General features: G+C 43.4%; 1 protein-coding gene across 1 annotated transcript; it reads right to left on the reverse strand.

The window, feature by feature from the left end:
- Positions 1-537: 537 nt before the first annotated feature.
- On the reverse strand, positions 538-16,657 carry LOC114430894 (uncharacterized). The gene is made up of 7 exons (XM_028398712.1): positions 16,293-16,657; positions 13,718-14,059; positions 12,994-13,329; positions 12,019-12,120; positions 6,655-6,981; positions 5,401-5,452; positions 538-619 (listed from the first exon to the last, which is right to left on the reverse strand). The coding sequence occupies exons 1-7, from the start codon at positions 16,354-16,356 to the stop codon at positions 538-540; spliced, it is 1,305 nt and encodes a 434-aa protein (XP_028254513.1). The 5' UTR covers positions 16,357-16,657.
- Between the last annotated feature and the right edge of the window lie 5,765 nt (positions 16,658-22,422).

A 22,422-nucleotide genomic window follows, 5' to 3' on the forward strand; every position in this document is an offset into this window, starting at 1 on the left:
CCATCTGAACTCAACCCAGCGGATCATGGGTCTCGATCAGTTACAGCAGCCCAGCTAAGCAGCACGACGTGGTTAGAAGGACCAGCCTTTCTTGCTAACTCTCCTGTGCGGTTTTCATCTCCAGACACATTTGACCTTGTTGAACCTGCTCTTGATACAGAAATACGTCCATTGGTGATTACAAACCTCACTCATGTGACAAAGCCCACAGTGAGTCAAACTGCTATTGAAAGATTCTCCAACTACAACATTCTCATCGCAGCAATAGCTCGTTTGATTCATGTTGCCCGCTCTTTTGCCTACTCCAATCAAGCTTCTAGTTGTCGTGGCTGGCACCTTTGTCAACCTACAGAAGAGGAGTTGATAAAAGCCAAGATCTGTGTCATAAAGAGCATTCAAAATCAGTGCTACAAAGAAGAACTCAAATGCATAAAGGGAAACACTAAGATACCCCTCTCAAGCAGTCTCTGGAAGTTGCATCCCATACTTGATGATGATGGACTCTTAAGAGTCGGCGGTCGTATCAAGCAGTCTGAGTTAGGCATTGACACCACCAACCCTCTTGTCATCCCTGCTCGACACCACCTCGCTACGCTCCTGATTCGTCACTACCACGAAGCTGTGAAACATCAGGGAAGACATTTCACAGAAGGTGCAATTAGAGCAGCAGGATTTTGGTTGGTTGGAGCAAAGCAGAGTATCAGCTCAGTTCTTCACAAGTGTGTCATCTGCAAGAAATTACGAGGAAAGACAGAATGTCAGCAAATGGGAAGTCTACCACCTGATCGAATGCAAGTAGCACCCCCCTTCACATACGTAGGCGTAGATGTGTTTGGCCCGTGGGAAGTGACAATGCGCCGTACGAGGGGAGGCCAAGCTAACTCTAAAAGATGGGCAGTGATGTTCTCATGTTTGTCAACAAGGGCAGTCCATATAGAGTTAATCGAAACAATGAGCACTGACAGCTTTATTAATGCTCTAAGGCGCCTTTTTGCAGTCAGAGGTCCTGTGAAACAAATAAGATCAGATTGCGGAACAAATTTTATTGGTGCTTCTCGAGAACTGAAAATGAATAAAACAGACTTCAACAGGCAGGACGTTGAAAGCTACCTGAACAAGCAAAATTGCTCTTGGGTCTTCAATCCGCCTCATGCCTCACATATGGGCGGCGCCTGGGAGCGAATGATCGGAATTGCCAGACGCATCCTTGATTCCATGCTCCAGGACTGCAAAAAAGTTCAGTTAACGCATGAACTGCTGTCGACATTTATGGCGGAGGTGTCTGCAATTATGAATGCCCGTCCTCTCATCCCTGTGTCAACCGACTCAGAGTCACCTCTCATCCTCACACCTTCGATGTTGCTCACAATGAAAACAGGATCAGTATCACCACTCCCTGTCGGTGTTGATCAAGGATTGCTTCTGAAAGAACAGTGGAAAAGAGTACAAAATCTTGCTGACACCTTCTGGTCCAAATGGAGACGGGAATACCTCCACACACTTCAGCTGCGCCACAAATGGCAGGATAGGAAACCAAATCTCAAAGAAGGAGATGTCGTTTTGCTCAAGGACTCTCGGGTACCAAGAAACGAGTGGCCTATGTCTATTATCACAAAGACTTTTCCAAGCCAAGATGGATTAGTCAGGAAAGTTGAAGTGACGTCTTCTCATGCTGGTATCAAAAGGACTTTCTGTCGCCCTGTCACTGAAGTGGTTTTACTGTTATCCTCTGGGTAAAGTAGTTGTTATTGATTATTTAAAATGTGGGATGATTGTAATCCCAAGCGGGGAGTGTTATGTTCGCTGTGGACAATGTTATGCTTATAATTTAGTAAAATGCGCCATCTACTGGTTGTTTTATGTTCGTTCTTTTTGAGACGTAGAAGAAGAACTCAGACAGGAAGTCACTGAGATGGTCTCGCTGTCTCACTCACCGTGTATGCTCCATTTCTAAGGTTTCTCCATGTGGTTCGTAACAAGCATTGTCTGTAAGTACTACGCTGAGAGAATAGTCAGATATAATACACGCTGATGTTGATAGCACGCCTGGTATTATAAATATGTGTCAGACTTTATGCTAATCGCGATGCTAATCGCGATGCTAATAGCGATGCTAATCGCTAAGGTAACTGGCATATTTTCTTGTTTACATGTGCTAATAAGCTACCTGTAGTGTGCAGTTATTATTGGTGCATGTGTTGATATGTATTTTTCTGTATTGTTACAGTTTCACAAAATTTGATTCAGTAAACAACATTGAACGTCCCCCGGAGTCTGTGGAGTTTCTGGATCCATGTTTAGCTGTTTGGATAGCCAGAGCAACTTCTGGCAAGGCCATTTACACTCATCTGTGTCGACTCCAGAAGAGTCTCTCCTGATCTGCTCTGTGTTTATTCATGTCCTCCATTCTGTGAAATATTGCTCTCTGTCAGTGCTTTACTGTAAAATCCTCTTCATGCAGCAACAGTGTAGGTTTGATCTCAGCATTGTGCATTTATCCAAAGCAGCAAACAAGCCACACTGTCTCTGACTGTTTGTTCCTTTCACTCTATATGCAAACACAAGCCTGGTTCACATGTGTCATGGATGGAAGAGTTTCTGACACACTTCAAATAAATACATTCACTCATGTCTGTGTGTAGTTTTTACAGTGATAATATTGTAGTGTCTCCCTGCTCTCTGTCTCTGACTGAAGGAACTCCTCCTTCTACCATTGTGTTGTTGTCTCCTCTGAAGCTTCACATATGGATTGTTTCAGGAACATTTGTTTGTGGAAATAATTCAGTGGTTCTTACAGCTGAGGACATTAATAAGTAGGGCATCATTTTGTATTTGATCTGCACTAAGTGTGACTGAAAATCAGTCTGTTTGTATTTTGACATGAAGAACGTGTATAAAGAAAAGTGAAGTTAACATGATGGACACTTAATGATGGAGGAAGATGAACATCAGGGATCAGTGATTATTTCTTCTCTGCAGTTTCAGTCCATCCATCAACAGCTGTGGATATATGAGCTAAACTGACAGACTGAGGAGGACTCATGCTCTGTGGTCTCTGTGTACCTGAGAGTCTTCAGACTACAATCTGGACTGTTGAGTAAAGCAGACAGCAGCTTCACTCCTGAGTCTCCTGGATGATTGTAGCTCAGGTCCAGCTCTCTCAGATAGGAGGGGTTGGAGGTCAGAGCCGAGGCCAGAGAAGCACAGCCCTCCTGTGTGATCAGACAACCCGACAGACTGGAGGTACAAAACATGAAAATCCAACAGATCTTCAACATGAACATGAAGCAGAATTTAACTGATGATCAACAAGCTGGATCCTGACCTGAGAGTCTTCAATCTACAATCTGGACCCCCTAATCCGTGAGACAGCTGCTTCACTCCTGAATCCTGCAGGTCGTTATTATCCAGATCCAGCTCTCTCAGACTAGAGGACTGGGAGCTGAGGACTGAGGACAGAGCTTCACAGCTTCTCTCTGAGAGGTTACAGCTGCTCAGTCTGAGAAAAAAAAGAATGAACACAAAGTCAATGTTTTATTGTTCATATAAAAATCAGCCATGTTTGAAATGGTTCATAAATCCACCTACAGAACTTTGTTGGAGGCTTTGACCACTGGCAGCAGCCTCAGAAGAGCCTCCTCTGAAGCAGAGTATTTCTTCAGGTCAAACACCTCCAGATCTTCTTCTGATGACAGTAAGATGAAGACCAGAGCTGACCACTGAGCAGGAGACAGTTTATCTGTGGAGAGACGTCCTGATCTCAGGGCCCGTTGGATCTCCTCCACTAGAGAACGATCATTCAGTTCATTCAGACAGTGGAACAGATTGATGCTTCTCTCTGCAGACACATTCTCACTGATCTTCTCCTTGATGTACTGGACTGTTTCCTGATTGGTCTGTGAGCTACTTCCTGTCTGTGTCAGCAGGCCCCGTAGAAGAGTCTGATTGGTCTCCTGTGAAAGACCCAGGAGGAAGCGGAGGAACAAGTCCAGGTGTCCATTTGGACTCTGTAAGGACTTGTCCACAGCACTCTGGTGGAGGTGTTTTAGTTCAGGTTTGTTTCTAAAGACCTTAAACCACAGAGATGTTGTTTGTTGTTGTTCCAGCAGGTTGACAGCAGAGCTGCTGAAGGTCAGATGGACATGAAGAGCAGCCAGAAACTCCTGAACACTCAGATGGATGAAGCAGAACACCCTGTCCTGGTACAGGCCTCTCTCCTCTTTAAAGATCTGTGTGAACACTCCTGAGTACACTGAGGCTGCTCTGATATTGATGCCACACTCTGTCAGGTCTGACTCATAGAAGATCAGGTTTCTTTTCTGCAGCTGATCAAAAGCCAGTTTTCCGAGAGACTTGATCATCTTCCTGTTGGTTTTGTTCCACTGTGGATCTGTTTCAGCTCCTCCATCATACTTGATCATCTTCCTGCTCTCTGGACTCCACTGTGGAACTGTTTCAGCTCCTCCATCATACTTGATCATCTTCACTTTGGTCTGAAACACCAGGAAGTGGATGTACATCTCAGTCAGGGTCTTGGGCAGCTCCGCTCCCTCTCTGGTTTCCAACATGTCCTCCAGAACTGTAGCAGTGGTCCAGCAGAAGACTGGGATGTGGCACATGATGTGGAGGCTTCGTGATGTCTTGATGTGGGAGATGATCCTGCTGGCCTGCTCCTCCTCTCTGAACCTCTTCCTGAAGTACTCCTCCTTCTGTGGGTCAGTGAACCCTCTGACCTCTGTCACCACGTCCACACAGTCAGGAGGGATCTGATTGGCTGCTGCAGGTCGTGTGGTTATCCAGAGGCGAGCAGAGGGAAGCAGCTTCCCCCTGATGAGGTTTGTCAGCAGCACATCCACTGAGGCGGACTCTGTGACATCAGTCAGGATCTCATTGTTGTGGAAGTCCAGAGGAAGTCGACACTCATCCAGACCATCAAAGATGAAGACCACCTGGAGGCGCTGAAAGCTGCAGATTCCTGCTTCTTTGGTTTCAGTGAAGAAGTGATGAACAAGTTCCACCAAGCTGAACTTTCTCTCTCTCAGCACATTCAGCTCTCTGAAAGTGAATGGAAATGTGAACTGGATGTCCTGGTTGGCTTTGTCTTCAGCCCAGTCCAGAGTGAACTTCTGTGTTAGGACTGTTTTCCCGATGCCAGCCACTCCCTTTGTCATCACTGTTCTGATTGGTTCCTGTCTTCCAGGTGAGCCTTTAAAGATGCCTTCTGGTCTGATGCTTGTTTCTGGTCTGTGTGCTTTCCTGGATGCTGCTTCAATCTGTCTGACCTCGTGTTCCTCATTGACCTCTGCAGTCCCCCCCTCTGTGATGTAGAGCTCTGTGTAGATCTGGTTCAGAAGGGTCGGCTCTCCTGCTTTAGCGATGCCCTCAAACACACACTGGAACTTCTTCCTCAGGTTAGACTTGAGTTTACGTCCACACTCTGCAGCAGGAGTTCCTAAACAAACAATAAATGTCATTAATAAGTGAACGCTACAATAAATGTGTCAAATAAATATTTTCTGTCTCCATGAAATCTGTTCATCAGTTGTAGACAAACAGTTTGTGACACTGGGGGTGTCAACTATTTATCACTCATGAAAATGGTAAAATAAACGGGTCCGGAGTGGTGTGTGAAACGAAGTCACGGATTGACGGAGGAGCGGCAACCCGTGAAGGGGCCCTCTGGAACGTACCTGTTCAAGGGAGATAAGAGGTGGAGGACACTGTCTTGGACCCTGCGAACGGATGCTGAAGCTATGCTACGGGATGGCGCTGTGGTTAGCGTCCTCGGCTGCTACGTGGTAATCCTGGTTTCGGATCCAGGTTAAGGCGTCCTGTTGCTTCGGTGAGATCGATCCTTTTTGGTTTTACATTATTTTTATCTGGTATACCAGTGAATCAGTGAGCGCTCTTTTTCTTTGGCTACCCTTTTTGTGGATTATATGGTTTTGGTTGACCGGCGTGGGACTTTTTTATGGACAATATATTGTTGTACAGAATTGTAACTATGTGTGGTGGTGGTTTGGGTTAATATACTGATTTCATAAAGGGTTTTGTGTTCGAATAAGTGCAATAGAAAGAACCCCTTGGTAAATAACTTCAGCTAGTGATCCTGGCCGATGTTACATCCTATCCCTGAACACACTCGATCCCACCAAGTGATTCACAACCCGAACCAATCACATGACTCGTATGCACTCAACTGCTTTGAACGTCACTGGGTGTCAGAGAACCATCTTTATTGACAGTTCTCAGCTGCTGCTCAACATGCTTCACATGTCTTAATTAAACTTACCAACATCTCTGTGTTAGTACCTGCAACACTGCAAGACTTAAAGGTCCACTTCCATGGCTTAGCCACAGAAGGAACCAGGTGGCAAGAACATTTAACTCTAACTCTGGAAATTTCTAGAGGGCATTTTAATAAAGAGAGTTAATTACAAACCAAAAACTGGGGCCTTCCAGTCTACAGGACCCCATACCTACATCAGATGTGTTTAAATTCAACATAACATGTTTCACTCATAATGTATTAAACACTAACATAGCATTGGCTCTGTAGTCATGGAAATAAAGGGTGTGACAGAGCTAGATGTTGGTCTGCAGAGCTCCATGCTTTTCATCTGTTTGCTCCATTGTGTTAGTGTTAACACTGACCTTTGACATTAAGCGTCACTCTTTTCTTCATCAGGATGCGTCCCCCACTGCTGTAGGCGGTGCAGGTGTAGATGTTGTTGTCTTCATCTGTGGGGTGTCTCAGGGTCAGACTGAAGTCTCCAGGTTTCATTGGGTCTTTATTCATCTTTGCTCTTTGTGTGTACAATGCATCCTGTTGTTCAGGTCGATCAGAGCCGTTCTCATGCACGTGAACCGTCTGGTTTTTACTGTCCATCCACTCCACTTTACCTTTTTTAGGCAGGCAGACTATGGTTTTGCAGGGCAGCAGGACAGAGTCGACATGTGAATCCACTTCCATGTAGTAATCTGAGGGACAACAAATAGCAACATGGGCAGTAAAGACATAGTAACTGCTCTGTAGTGCTTCCTATGTACCTAATGCACTTTTCTTTGCATTCATCCTTTCACATGCAGAATTCCCCCCATCTATTGTTGAAGGATTTCACTCAACATTGTATTCCAAGTTTACAATAACAGAGTGTGGGTCTGAAATGATAAGCCGACCCAGAGCGGTGTGAAGATACAGCTTTTATACAGGTGGGGTAGTGGGTGTTTTCAAAGGTAGGGCTCAGGAAGACAGCTTACAAAGAATGAAGGGAGCAAAAGAGTAGGTGAGGAAGAAACAATAACAGGAGAAGGAAGACCTTAGGGATATCCAGGGGCCGTATTCACAAAGATTCTTAGAATTCCCTTATCTTAGCCTAAAAAAATGAGTAAGGACTAGCTTGAAAATGATTCAACATTCCCAGAGCGACTCTGAGGAAGGAGCAGACTAAAGGTTTTAAAGAGGTGTGGTTGGCCCAGTTGTTTTAGCAGATGTGATTGGTTGACAGAAAAACATGAGAATATGTTGCTAATATATAAGCAGCATTAATTGGACAGTGACAGTGGCCGTATGCCCCTTAAATCACCTTTAAGATAACAGTCCTTACTAAGATTTGTAGTCTTCATATTCAACCACAGATTCCCGCTATAGTTCTAATCTGTAACTTTTTATGAGTTCAGCGTCATTCACAGTTTGGAGAACGTTTCTCCTCTCTGTCGCTCTGCCATGTTCTCCCTGTTCAAGGAACGATTAAACCCTCTATTAAGTCCTCCTCTCCACTATTGACAGTTTTTTACCTTAAGACAACTTTTATCTTTACTGGGATTTAGTCTTAATTATAAGGGAAGAATTTCAACACTAAGGGAAACTGTTAGCACTAAAAAGCCTTCTTTTTGAGTCACCTTCCGTGTTCCTGTGTTCTTGTATGTTTTGGATTATTCTTTACTTGGGTTTTTCTTAGTTTGATTTAGTATTTAGAGTAGTGTTTTGTTTTTGAAATAAAACTTCACCTGGCATGCTGAATCCTGCCTGCACCTGAGTCCTCGTTCAACAACTCTCCCTGACACCCTCTGTTTTCCACAACAACACACTGAAAAAAGTGAACTCAGTGAGTTGTTGGATCAAATGTCCAATTTAATTATGTGTGTGCTCCTTGTTAATGCAACACAAACCAACTAAGTAAATTCAACACAACACTGTTGAGTAAATCGCACAATCACCAATGTGATACCTATACCAGTTGTTGGCTGTGTGACATGCACAGTTCCCCTGATGACGTACACTCAAAAAGTGAACTCAGTGGGTTGTTGGATTAAATAAATGTAATTATGTCCAATTTCATTTTTGTGTTTTGTGTCTGGGTAGGTCTTTCCTGCCACCTAGTTCCCTCTATGACTATGCTCATGCTGAACCTCTAAGTCTTGCAGTCTGACAGGTATTAACAAACAGATGTTGGTAAATTTCATTAAGACATATGATGCACATTCTGAAATACTGTAAAGTCATGGTCTTCAAGTCTTATTTATCAGGGTGTTTTTATAGTCATGAGATTGATTTAATGCAACTGGGCTCAAAGTTTTTCTGTAGACATTTCTTCTTCTTTATTTCCGGCAGACTAGATGCCATATGGCATGTTGCTGCCTCCCACAGGTCAGGTTTGGTAATGGCTCGATGTACGTACGTTCATTTAAGAGGGAGAGAACTCCTGTTGCTGTGATAAAATTCAAAACTGCTTTCACAATTTTCAGATGCCTCGCAGTGATGATCTGATAATTCCAGTGTCCAGTAGAGCAGAAATAATTGCTCTCTCTGATCTTTATATAACCAACAGTCCATCAACACATGCTCAACTGTTTGGAATGTATTGCAGACTCTGCAAAGACCGTCTTCATGCTTCCCAAACTTTTGAAGATCCCATGCCAAACCACAATGACCTAATCTGAGTCTGGTCATAATTACAGCCTGTCTTCTTCCTTGACCAAGATAACATGGTTTTGTATTTACTTTGTTTTGAATAGAAATGTGGAATGTGGAATATTCTTTTATGACAGACCCCCACTCACTCACACCCATACACACTGATAAATTAGGCTTCATTCTTAAGGCCATTTTGGCGCCCAGAGAAACCCCACTGACACTCAGCCTTCTCAGTTCTATACAGCATTATTAGTAATTCAATAATAAGATCTGGCCGGGCTCCCAGACTACCCTTCTCCAACACTTCTAGCACAATCAGAACATATAACCTCCTCCACCCATTTTAAAGCCCAGCAGCAGTCAGCTCTGTTGTATAGACTGAAACCCCCTCAGACATTCGGATGAGCTTTAAAATATCATACTGTGGTATGTAAAAAGCAAAGCCAGCTGCACCACTCTTTGGGGCCTTAGCTCCATCAGTGTAAATCTGAAGGAACCCATTCCAACCAGTTTCAAGTCTGTGTCTCACCATGCTATTATAACCAGAGTTTTGATCAGTTTTAATGTTAAAATCAACTTCTGGAGCGGGCAGAAGCCATGCTGGTAAAACTGGCCAGAGGATCCGAGGAGCCACCCCCTCTCCATTTCTTGACCTTTTTATTCGTCCCACTCCCCACTCCCAGGTATCATGCATCTCTGATTTGTTGGATGTTTTCCTTCATAACCTTTCAGTTTAACTATATATTGCATTGCAAGTCTGTCCCTTCTCAAGAATAAAGGTGTTTCAGCCATCTCAACAAGTAAGGCTGGGATTGGAGTAGCACGGAGGGCCCCACAGCACACTCTGAGGGCTTTTGCCTGGACGACATCAAGTTTTTTCAGTGCTGACTCAGCTATCTGTGGACACTGCTCATACACATATATACACACTCTAACAGCCCTCCTCACTGATGGTGCAAATCAATAAATCTCATAACTATTAGTGTTGGTAAGTTGGTAACTCTTTTTACTCTCGAACACTAAATTGAATGAATCTCTTTGTGAGTCATTTCGTTCCTTTTTACAGCAGGTGGTGCTGTTTCCTTCTTGTTGGCATTGTAGAAAAATGCAGCGGTTCTCAGACACTAAATACTGAAGACAACATGGTTTGTTTCAGCTGACAAAAGTATAATGCACAACTACCACCAGCAATTCAAAGCATGTGAAAATACACACCACAATAAAGTGACTTCTGTCCTGCATCCTCTCTGCCATTGTTATTTTTAACAGTGCAACAGTGACAGGTAGCTGTCACATGACAAATGAACGAGAGACTGTACTGCTCCCCACACAGCCTGAGCTGTGAACAAGAATGATGACAAATCTGTGCAGCCTGTCACATGACAAATGAACGATGAACGAGACCAAAGAACGAGGAACAAATCTGTGAATCACTCACTGATATGACTCGCTGCTCCAGAGTCATGTAAAAGATTAGTGACGATATTGAACTAAACGTTTGTGGATGGATGGATGGATGGACATTTATTTGGAATTTACTTAGTTGGTTTGTGTTGCTTTAACAAGTATACATTTTAAGTTACACTTATTAAATTGGTTTAGGTTTTAAAACCAAACACAAAATCCTAATTAAAGTGCACAAAATAACATTTATTTGATCCAACAACTCACTGAGTGCAGTTTTCACATGGTGCACATATCATCGTTTTCAAAAAACGTTCCGCTTACATTAACCTGCATAAATACGCTCCCAAGAGCCATCATAACTATGCCAAGCCTGTGGGTGGCAGTCTGGCTCTTTGTGTCAGAAGTTGTTCTAAAGTTGCTGAACCTGGAGACCTAACATGTCTCTGCTCCTCTACACAGTAAGAGGAGCTGTATTTGTAAATGCAAACATAAATGTGCTTACACCAACAGAAATGCAAACGCTACCATGCTTCCATTACTAGACTACAAAAAAGGTCTGCTGCAAACTCACTTTTTCTCTGTTTTTGTCTCCGTTTTTCCTAAATCTCCATTTTTGCCTGAGTTTTCAAAAAGATTCGTTTTCAGAGGCGAAAAACTCTGGTTATGTGTAAATGAAAGGCACAAATGAAGGGAAAAGTCTGTTTTTACAGCTACCCGTGTATGACAACAACCTGGAGCTGAATGCCCAGAAGACAGTGGAGACTTTCAGAAAGTACCAGCTCCATCACCCCCCCTCACCCTGACAGACACCCCCATCTCCACAGTGGACTCCTTCCACTTCCTGGGTACCACCATCACCCAGGACCTCAAGTGGGAGCTCACCATCAGCTCCCTCATCAAAAAGGCCCAGCAGAGGATGTACTTCCTGCGGCAGCTGAGGAAACTCAAGGTGCCAGCCAGGATGATGGTTCAGTTCTACACGGCCATCATTGAGTCCATCCTCACCTCCTCCATCACAGTGTGGTACACTGGGGCCACTGCCAGGGACAAGCACAGACTGCAGCGTGTTGTGCACTCTGCTGAGAAGGTGATCGGCTGCAGCCTGCCATCTATCCAAGACCTGTACGTCTCCAGGACTCTGAGGCGTGCAGGTCGGATCACAGCTGACCCTTCTCACCCTGGACACGGACTCTTTGAGCCACTCCCTTCAGGCAGGAGGTTACGGTCCATTCGGACCAGAACCTCACGCCACAAGAACAGCTTCTTCCCCTCTGCTGTTGGACTGTTCAACTGTAAATAATTACACTGTTCCACTTGTTCATATAAGGGTCTATGTTTGCCAGTACAACCACCACTCATGTTCTGTTCTGTTCATAGTATGTCTGTTATGTCATGTCAATTTATAGCCTTACTTTTAGTTTACATTGTTTACCCATTTACTTGACCTTATCTTATCTTATTTACCTTATTTTTTATCTTATTTCATGTTAATTATTATACGTTTTATGTATGCACCAATCACTAAGGCAAATTCCTAGTAATGTGAATCCTCTTCACTTACATGCCAATAAAACACCATTCTAATTCTGATTCTGGAAACGGGGTCTCCCTCAACTTAAAGAAATCCTCAATCTGACATTCCACATTCCAGGAGCCACCACATGTTAACCAGCTATAGTGTTAAAGAGACTCACCTGACTTGAAATAATGTCGAAAATAAAACAAGAGGCCACCAGAAACACCAAGAACCACGACCAGGAGAATGATGAGGACTTTGGCCCAGGTTGGCAAACTTTCTGTGGAGGAACATGAAGAACAGGTCTGTACATGTGTAACAAGTAGGAGAAAGACCAAAGCAAACTCAACAGGTTGGATGGCCACCATGACTTTGACAATTTACACCATTGGTATGCGGACGAACTCCTCCTAGGGATTTGGCCCAATTGACATGATATTTAGGGGATGTCACCTGAAGGACCTGCTGATCAAACATTATCTAGGGCTGTAATCAACCAAAGAAAGTCTTTTTTTTTAGATACTTTATTAATCCCAGAGGGAAATTCTTTACGGCTGCTTTAGTGACGCTGAACACAGGAGCACAGCTTGACGTTTGGATGATGGGGAGACTTAACATGCAGCCTGGTCTGGGTATATCTAAAGCATGCTGCCGCTGTTGCGAGCGGGTACGCCTAAAGTTATAAAACAATTTATGAGACTAAGGCATTGAAATACGTCAAATGTTCATATGCTTAAAACACAACACTTAAAACACAAACCCTAACCCTAACCCGATAGCAACCGATTAGTTCGGCAGTTTCGCTTTAAAACGAAGAATATGAATCCTCTGAAGCTATAAAACACTAAAAACATCAGCCAATCCTCCGGGTGGACCCTGCACAGAGTATTGGCTGGTTGTCACTCTCTTCCTGCTCTGCGTGCACCAGAGAGGTACGTGCATGATGGCCGAAGGCACAGACTCGTTTGGAGGCGTGGCTTTGGGGTGAACTTGAGAGAAAGGGGCATGTGTTTACTTTCAAAATCTGGCTGACTCACTGAGCTTTCAAAATCTCCTACCCTACCTTTTAACTCCTTAAATTGATTGAAAGAGAAAACAGACGATGTGATTTGTATCTACATCACTGACCACTGACTTCAGACCAACCTCTTACCTCTGACGTGAGTCAGCTGTATTTTCTCTCTCAGGATGTCTCCGGCCATGTGGACAACGCAGGTGTAGGTTCCACTGTCTCTGTTTGTGGGGTATTTCAGGGTCAGACTGAGGTCTCCGGTCTTCAGCAGGTCTTTGTTCATGGTTGTGCGTCCACGGTAAAGACCATCCGGTTTTTTAGTGTGCTCACTATTGTTTGTAAAAAAAAGCACTGTCATGAAGTTCAGATCAGAGCGAGTCCACTCAACTGTGGTGTCTTCAGGCAGACCAGCTTTTGTTTTGTAGGGCAGGACAACAGATTCCACCCCCTCCATCGACTTCACCTGAACCTGGTGGACTGAAAGGACAATGAACATGATATCAACCAGGAGTAGCAGCATTACCTGTCCGGCTTAACTTACGACCTTCAAATTATTCATTTCTTCTCCATCACTTGGAGCTGCAGGCCATGTCAGCCATCAAGCGCTGTGAGATTTTTAGGTTCTTAGTTTCAAAATGTACCACAAGAAATGGATTATTGGTGCATGTGTGCACATAGAAAAGATGTGACTGCAGAAGATTGCAAACGATGTGAAATCAATCATTTCTATTTTGGTGTGTGTGCTGACCTCTGATCTAGAGTGTCCTCAGAGTCAAAACAAATTTCCAACCTTTACATTTGACCTGACATGACACCAGTGCTAGCTGACCTCTGACCTGTATCTAGTGCAAGGTGTGCTGCTGACCTTTGACCTGCAGGTATACATCTGTCACTTTCAGTTCATCTCTTCCATTGCTGATGCTGCAGGTGTAGACACCACTGTCTGATTGTTGGGGTTCTTTCAAAGTGAGACTTAGGTTTTCAGAGTCTAAAGCGTCCGGCTTCATGGATGTGCGTCCATGGTAACGGGGGTTTTGTCCTGTTATATCACCATTTTCATCTCGCCTGTGCACAAATTTGGGATCAAGATCATTCCGAGTCCACATCACCATTGGGTTGAAATCAGGGGCAACTTCTTGGCAGGGCAGCAGAACAGACTCTGCCCCCTCATACTCCTCCACCACAGCAGCCAGGGCATGCTGGGAAACTGTGAGGACAGACAAACAAACACAAATCAGATGCCTGATGTGGTTTTGGCCCAGGAGTCACATACTGTAGGTGACTACACATTACCTGCAGGGATCACAGAGATAAGTTTACTGACAGTCAGCCCAAACAACACATTTAAAGAAACAATAAATCACCTTAAAATATCTGTTTTATTACAGAGGAATAGGACTGTTTTCTATTCTGATGGCCACAGATCATTACAGACAGTTCTATCATTCTTCTTCATGTTGGCACATTGGGGACTTGTCCACACACAGCAACAGCTTGAACTGAAAACTGAGTGTGACAGAACACTGCCATGTCTTAATTAGTTTGAGTGCTGCACGGCAACCAAACTCTTGTTCTTCACTCTGTATTTTCTTCTTTCTTTTCATTCTTCCGTACGTTTTTTGGTGCAGCATATCTTCAGCATGCATTGCCTGATTTCAGCCATTCGACTATCCAAATCTTCCTCTCACAGAGGACATTCTGGGTCAACTTCAGTTTGTTTTTTCAAATATTAAGTAAATTATGCATCATTTCTAACACGGGAGTCTATGGGAGAGGACTGTAAGTCCCACTTGTTTTCATCCTTTGGCTGGGTGTGCCACTTATACTCAGGTGCGACTTATATATTAAAATATAGAATTAGTTAGCCTGTGTCCTGACGTCTCATCACAGATGTAATGGCAGCTGTTCTGTCCCTCTCCTGACGGTTCTCTTCTACCTCCAGCACACTTTGCATTCCGAGCATAGGTGACGCGCACGTTCATGGAACGTGTGCTTGCAGCTGAGCCTCAGACCTCACCTGGCAACAAGGAATTCTATTTTCTGATTGGTCGTTAGGTCGCTAATTCCAGCAGCTATATGAGCGCACAGTAGAACTTGTTGAAATGCATGTGTCTCACTCTCAATGCCCTGCAGCCGTACCATTTAAGTTAAGAGGAATTCAAGAGGCAAGTTACCCTACAAACCTAGTGATTTAGGCTGGCCCGCTGGTGTGACTAATAGTCCGGTGCGACTTATATATGTTCTTTTCTTCTTCATTACACATTTTTTGGATGGTGTGACCTATAGTTACTTAAGTCACTCAAGGGATTAATAAAGTAAATCTAATCTAATCTAATCTAATCTAATCTAATCTAATCTAATCTAATCTAATCTAATGTGGTAACTAGTTCCACATGCTTTCAGCTACAGAAACTGTATTGGGATTTGTTCAAATATGTTTGGTTTTTAAAATCATAATAAAAATTCATCATTGAAGGGTTAATGAAGTTTTAACAGGCAGCTTATCATGTAGCATGTGTTTACAGAATTACATGTTTATGTTTTAGGAGCATTATAAGAAATGTAAGTAAGTCACCAATGGGTCAAATAGTCAGAGTAAGCTTTTAAGGTGCATCATAACATCACTCTTATGGGAAAGTAATCACTCTCACAGGGGAAGTGTGGTGAACCCAGGTTTATGAACACATGGGATCTGCCCTGAGAGGAGCAACAGGAGTGTGACACACACCTGTGTCTCCAGTGTCATCAGACAGACAGGCAGGTGGACAGCCAGGGCTGTTACCATGGTGACAGGCTGACACACAGAGGCATACAAAGCAGCCATGTTTGTAGTCTTTGTCAGACTTTAAGCATTGTATCTGTCATATTGATCATCCTTCAGCTGGATACTACTTTTCCACATTCAAATCACAGCCTGAGCTTCTTATAGTCTTATGGTTTTATTCATATGGTTTATTCACAGGCTGTTCTTTAAGCTCAGTGACTTCACTCTGTTCTTGTCTTCAGCAGTTTGTCTCTCATATCTTTCTAATATTCAAATATTTTTAGTTTTATTACTGTGAGGCAATCAAACTCTTGTTCTTCCCCCTCTTTTCTTTTAAATAGCACCTTCATCTTTTGAATTCTTAACCGTGTTTCAGTGAATTAAATTCAGATTGCAGATTCTCCAGCAATTCAGAGCAAAGCTTCAGCTGCAGGAATCAAACTTTTTCTTCAGGAAATGCTTTTCTAGTTCCTCTTGTTTTCATGAATGAAGGAGTCCAGGTACAATGAGCAGCTAAAAAAACAATATTCTCACCTGGAACAACCTGTTTACATCATAATAGACGGAGTGCTAGGGGTTATTAAAGCCCAGGAGATGCAGTCATCAGTTTAAATGGATACAAACAAAAGAAATGTCAGACTAACATGATAATCAGAGCAGGTAGGAGATGGCTTACCTCGTACAAGGATCAGAAACACCATAAACATCTTTATGTGTTGATCTGCTTCAGTCCGGGACATCAGCAGCAGGTCCTGACTTGATCCTTCCGCCCACCTCTGCACTAACAGGAGTGAAACTATGAGGAAACTGAACGCCTCTCCTTTCCTCAGAAGTGATCTGGCAGGCTGGACTTCATTCCACAGATGTGTCACGCTGTGGGAGGACCAATCAGAGCTCTGCACAAAGTCAAGCTCAGGTTTATGGTCAACAGAACGGGACCCCCTACAGCAACAGTTGGAGAGTTCAAATTTCAGAGTTCATTTAATCAATTTCAACACTTTCAGAGTTAAATTGTGTCCAGTTGTGGAGTTGTTTGACAGAGTTGATGAAAATCACTGCCGAGGTGCAATTAAGCCCCGCCTCTGCCTCCGCCCCAGAATGGCTGACATGCATGTGGGTGTCAAGTTTCATGCATGGGTGGTGTTAAGGGTAAAACACTAGGAAATATAATAAAAACATACTATATACTATATTATACTAAAAATACTCACATACTTTTATGTTCTTTTTTTTGGTCAGCATTTATTTCACTGCTCCTCTAGGGAGGGGGGTGACTAGGGAGGAGTTGGGGTCGAACCACCAACCTTCCAGTTACTAGACAACCCTGCTTTACCACTGCACCACTGTTGTCCCCAAGAATAAGCAAAGGGGCAAGCAAAATTGAACTAGGCTTTTTTTGTCTGTACACAGCAAATTCAGAAGAGTTACATTTCTGGTGTCAAATTTAGGAGTTAGGAGTTAATTTAACTCTTAACAGAGTCAAATATTGTATGTTTTACTCTCTGAGCACTGATAGTTGGTGTTGAAATGTCAGAACGTGTGAGTGTCACAATGACATGTATCAGATTAAAGAAAAGTATATTTACAACATACAGTGTAAATTAGATTCAACACTGAGAAAGTTAATGTCTAACACTATACACTAGAGTTGAGAAAAACTAACTGGTCAGTGCTGGAGAGTGTTGGAGTTTAACTCTGAGAATAGTGACTAATACCTAGCAGTATTAGTATAGCAATAGTAGCAGTATAGTACTGGTTCATATACATGTACTATATATATGTTATAGTACTAGTAATATTAGTAGTATATAGTGACTAATAGTGACTAACCCAGTCTGTAAAGCCATTGGGGTTATAAAATATTTAAAATGCTGTAAAGGAAGTTAGATAATTAGACTGAAGACATGAATGGGTTAACAGTGGATTGAACAGGTCTGAGTGCAGAGTCACCCAGCTGTCAGACCGGTTCTGACACTTCCTTCATATTTCACTGATCATGAGACCTGAGGGCTGATTGTAAAGAAAAACACCAGAAGTTACACAACTTGTTGTGAAGCATCAGTTACAGTGTGACTCTGACCTGTGTTGTTGTGTTGAGCAGATGGAAATGCACTGTGCTGCTTCAGACATGACTTTCATCTGTCAGCTTTGCATCACATGCTACATGACTGCAAAACACTTTGTGCACTTCTTATGTCTGTGTCTGTGTTTTTACAGCAGCAGTGACATCATGAGCAGAGCAGCTCCACCTCTGCAATGTGGCCGGAGTGATGTCAGAACCAGACTGACTGAAAGATTGACCATATTTTCTGGATTGTAGGGCGCACCGAGTACAAGTCCACCGGACTATGACTAATAGTGCACCAACCTCTTGAATTCCTCTTAACTTAAATGGTGCGGCTGCAGGGCACTGAGAGTGAGACATTTCAACAAGTCCTCACGCTGAGAAATGATGAGCTTCACCGCACAGAAACTCCTATGAATATACTGCAAATGAGTAAAAGGCGACTACTGTGCGCTCATATAGCTGTCTGGACTTAGCGACCTATTGACCAATCGGAAAATAGAATTCCTTGTTGCCAGGTGAGGTCTGAGGCTCAGCTGCAAGCACACGTTCCATGAATGCTCGGAGCTCAAAGTGTGGACAAGCTAGAGAACGTCAGGAGAGGGACAGAACAGCTGCCATTACATCTGTGATGAGACCTACTCAGTGGCCGCCGTCATCTATTTTGTGTCGAGTTGCAGCTTGAAATCTTAACAACATTAAAGAAAAATCATTATAGAAAACAAGTATTTACAAAAAACAGGACACTCCTTTGAGGACAACAATGTCCACATCCTAGACAGAGAGGAAAGGTGGTTTGAAAGAGGAGTCAAGGAAGCATCTATGTGAAGCTGGAAGAACCTTCCCTTAACAGAGGTGGAGGCCTCAGACATCATCTTTCTACCACATACAATGCAGTGATTCCATCCATTCCAGGAAGTCTGCACAGACTCACAGCAAGAACAAAGGGCTGTCCACCAGTCCCCCTCCAGTCTCATAGTCGTTAGCCCAGGGGTGGGCAATTCTTTTTTTGCGAGGGCCACATAGACTTCCATTAGAAAAGCAAAGGGCCACATTTCTTTCATCAATAATAATATGAATTGAATTGGAGATCACTGGCACAGTGTCTACCTTTATAAATATGCTCTTGTTACATTTTCATCACTGTAAGCAGTGTGTGGGGGCATCTCGGTGTCACATCGGTCGGAGAGTTGGTCATTGGGGTTTATAAAGGTTAAATATACACCTGCATGCTTATCTATGACAGTTTTAAAGCTACAAGAAGCATTTTGAATGGATTCAGTTAAATCTTAATTCCCTCAGTTAGTTCTGGGTGATAAGATGAATAAATACATGCTGACTTGAACCCTGCCTGGACCTTCCCCACCTCAGCTCCATACATTACAGGCCAGTAGAATGAGTTTGCTCAGACAGACCTGTCCTTTCTCCTGTTTCCTGGATGACTCACCAAACTGAAATGAAAGTTCTTACTTTAATTTGAGCCTAGTTTAGTTCTAATCTAAGGAATGGATTCCACAAACATCTGAAGCTGAAGGTTTTTATTTCACTATATGAACTCAACACTGACCTCATGTGTCCGCCTGTTCTTGTTCTGTAAAATGACATTTTCTGGTGAAATAAAGGTTCAAATAAATAATGTGATTTAACCACATAATAGCATATAAAACTATAATCAGATATATGGAACTACTAAAGTTACACCAAGGTAACTAACTGGTTAATAAATGGCTGCGCGATGTTCCATTATCAAGAACGTTGGCCGTCTTCTCTGTGAACATATCCGCCGGTCCGGGTTCTCCTTCAACAGTCATGGTGCATTGAAAGGAGGAGCGGGCGGATCAGCTGCTCTCGGTGTGTGCGCGTGCATGTGCGCTTATGTGTGTGAACGCGGACGGGAGGAGAGAGAGAGTTGCGCAGAGTTGAATGAATGGAAAGATAGATATATTATAAAATGGCATTGGCGGAAAAACACCACAGAATCAGTGTGTGGCGGAGGGAGTTGATGATGTGAACTGGTCTGTGTGTTTACTGCTCTCTCCTCTGTCCTCTGTGTGTGTCCAGGTCCACTCTGAGTGTTGCTGGTTGTATGTTGAAACACACTCCGCACAGAGCAGCAGATGATGTGAAGATATTTTTACAGAAGAAAACCATTAGAGTTCAAACCTAGAGTTCCCAAAGCTCTGAAAGTTGGACAAGGTCTGAGCTTTTTAAGAGCAGATGTCGGCTGCAGCTCCGCGGAAACATCTGAATGCGCCGTGGCGTTTCTTCACGCTTTACCGTACATTTCAGCATAGTCGCGCAGCATTTTTAAAGTGTACACAGCGCGTCTCTCCAAAGAGTAGATGGGATGACGCAGTGCTGCAGCTTAGAAGAAACGAGGGTGGGAAAAACGTTAGCGGTGATGCCGTGCTGACAGCTGATTCTTGCTGCCTTCTTCTTTTCTTTCTTCTTCTGTTTCTTCTTCTATTGTGCGCACGGTCCGCGGGCCGTACTTTGCCCAGGTCTGCGTTAGCCAGTCGTTAGACACACCTGGCCCAGGCAGCCAGAACATCACAGGTAAGGATGGACACATTTAGTGCTATTGTTTGTTTGACCCAGACCCACTGAGGTCCTCAACACATATAAACCATGTTTCCCACCAACAGGTAGAACTGATGAAGCTGCTTGGAGGATCAGAGAAACGTCTTCAAGAAAACTCTACAAGTCCAGACGCCTTGCTTCAGTGGTCTCTATGAATATGACCTGGATGACATGTAAACATACAGTGTGCTCTTTGTAATCTGTATTCTGGCTCTAAGTGCCCCTGAGGGTTGAAGTCACAATCTTCAGATGATGAGACTGACTCGCTGCCTACTGCACTAATGAGGCTCAGAAAGAGGTGAAACGTGGTCTTTTCTCTTTTTCTTTTTTACATAAAGACATCTACAGGGCTCATGCTGGCTACTGCACCAACAAACATTCTTAATTCAAATCAAATGAGTGTGTTCTATAAAAAGGCTCTAAAGGTAAAACATCTCAGTAATTCTTCCTGGGACACCTTCACTACCAGTGATGGTAAGTGCTCTTGTTTCAAATGTGATGTGCACTGTACCACTGAAGCTCGTCTGTGAAGTGTAGTGCCTCTGTGTGTGTGTCACAGTGATGTTAACAGAAGTCAGATAGGTCTGTTAACACATATAAAAACAACATGCTGAACAACAGCATAGATGTGAAGGTGAATATATGTCCCCTCACATGTTCCTCAGTTAAAAGTGTCATTGCATTAGCCGGGAACCGAACCTGGGCCTCCCGCGTGGCAGGCGAGAATTCTACCACTGAACCACCAATGCTGTGAAACGCTGACATCTAGTGGTGCAATCGCAGGTTGCAGCCTCCTCATTCCAAAATCAATCCCTCCTCCACATAAAGTCAAAAGTTATAAATTCGCCTCATTACATGAGCGGTTGTGTGTAATGACGCGGCTCACCAGCAGAGGGCGTGTGACGGAGCAACAAGCAGAAACTACAGGGGAGAAGAGACACAAGCATCCACAGATCAGAACAGACACACTCAGCTCTTCTCTCTGAGACCATGATGATACCGTCACATATCATCACTGCACATGTTTTTGGCTGCACGTCTGGAAATGAGAGGAGACAGAACATTATCATACATGTTGCATAAGTAAAGTCACATGACATGCACCACTGTAAACAAAGGAAACCACATATTCTCAGACTCTTAGAGCATAGAGCTGAAGGATGAATGTAAGACAGCAGTTTGTTGCTCTCTGACTTTTCTGCCAACAACAGTGAACATGGTCTGGACCAGGGTCCCTTTAGCCACCAGGCTCTTGATGGCCTCCACATCGTATCCTCCGGCAGCCAGAGCCTTGGATGGAATTTTGGGCAGGTTGTATGAGGACTTGAAAATGCTATATGATGGTGTTAATATTCAGACTGCAGCTGGTGAACGTGAAATATCTGGAGCATTAGTGTCGATATGTGGAGACACCTTAGCACAACATGAGCTTTGTGGATTTAAAGAGGCTGTTGGTTTCGCCTAGAGTAAGTGCCGGCAGTGTGAATGTTCATTTAAGGACACGCAAATGTATTTTGACCAAGACAACTTTGAACTAAGGACACTAGAAAGACATGTTCGGCAGTGCAGTGACATTGAGAAGCAAATACAGAGGATCTTAGGAACCGTTTAAAGACTACATTTGGCATCAACAGGAAGAGCAAGCTGGTAGAATTTCCAGCCTTTAACTTGATTGAACAAACACCTCAGGATATGATGCATGTAATTCTTGAAGGCATTGCTCCATTAGAAATAAAGTGTGTGTTAAACATTCAGTTCTTTTAGGTCAACTAGACTTGGATGCCCTCAATACTGCATTAACTGGATTTCCCTACTCTCCGCTTGATGTCAGAGACAAACCAAGCCCTATAGCTTACAGCACATTAGCTTCAAGTGACAGTAAACTGAAGCAATCCTCAGGCCCAATGACTGTTCATTTATTATTGATACAGCTACAGATACTGAGTACTACAAATTCATCCTTGAACTCATAGAAAGTGTTCAGATGTTGTTTGCTCCTGTCATTGGTCTACAGACAATTAGCAGGTTAAAGAGACTGAACAGCATTTAAAACATCTGAAATGTCTTTTCCCTGATAACAATATTTATATCTGATTCATGCTCCATCGCAGATAGAACTCCTGGGACCGATGGTCCGTCACATGTGCATGAGGTTTGAATC

This window comes from Parambassis ranga, unplaced genomic scaffold, assembly GCF_900634625.1.
Source record: "Parambassis ranga unplaced genomic scaffold, fParRan2.1 scaffold_31_arrow_ctg1, whole genome shotgun sequence".
Lineage (NCBI taxonomy): Eukaryota > Metazoa > Chordata > Actinopteri > Ambassidae > Parambassis > Parambassis ranga.

Coding starts and splice junctions, on each gene's coding strand:
- LOC114430894 (XM_028398712.1), bottom strand. CDS start 16,356: ATGTCCCGGACTGAAGCAGATCAACACATAAAGATGTTTATGGTGTTT. Junction 12,121..12,993: donor ACAGCTGACTCACGTCAGAG/GTAAGAGGTTGG, acceptor GTTCCTCCACAG/AAAGTTTGCCAACCTGGGCC. Junction 6,982..12,018: donor TCGACATTATTTCAAGTCAG/GTGAGTCTCTTT, acceptor GTTGTCCCTCAG/ATTACTACATGGAAGTGGAT.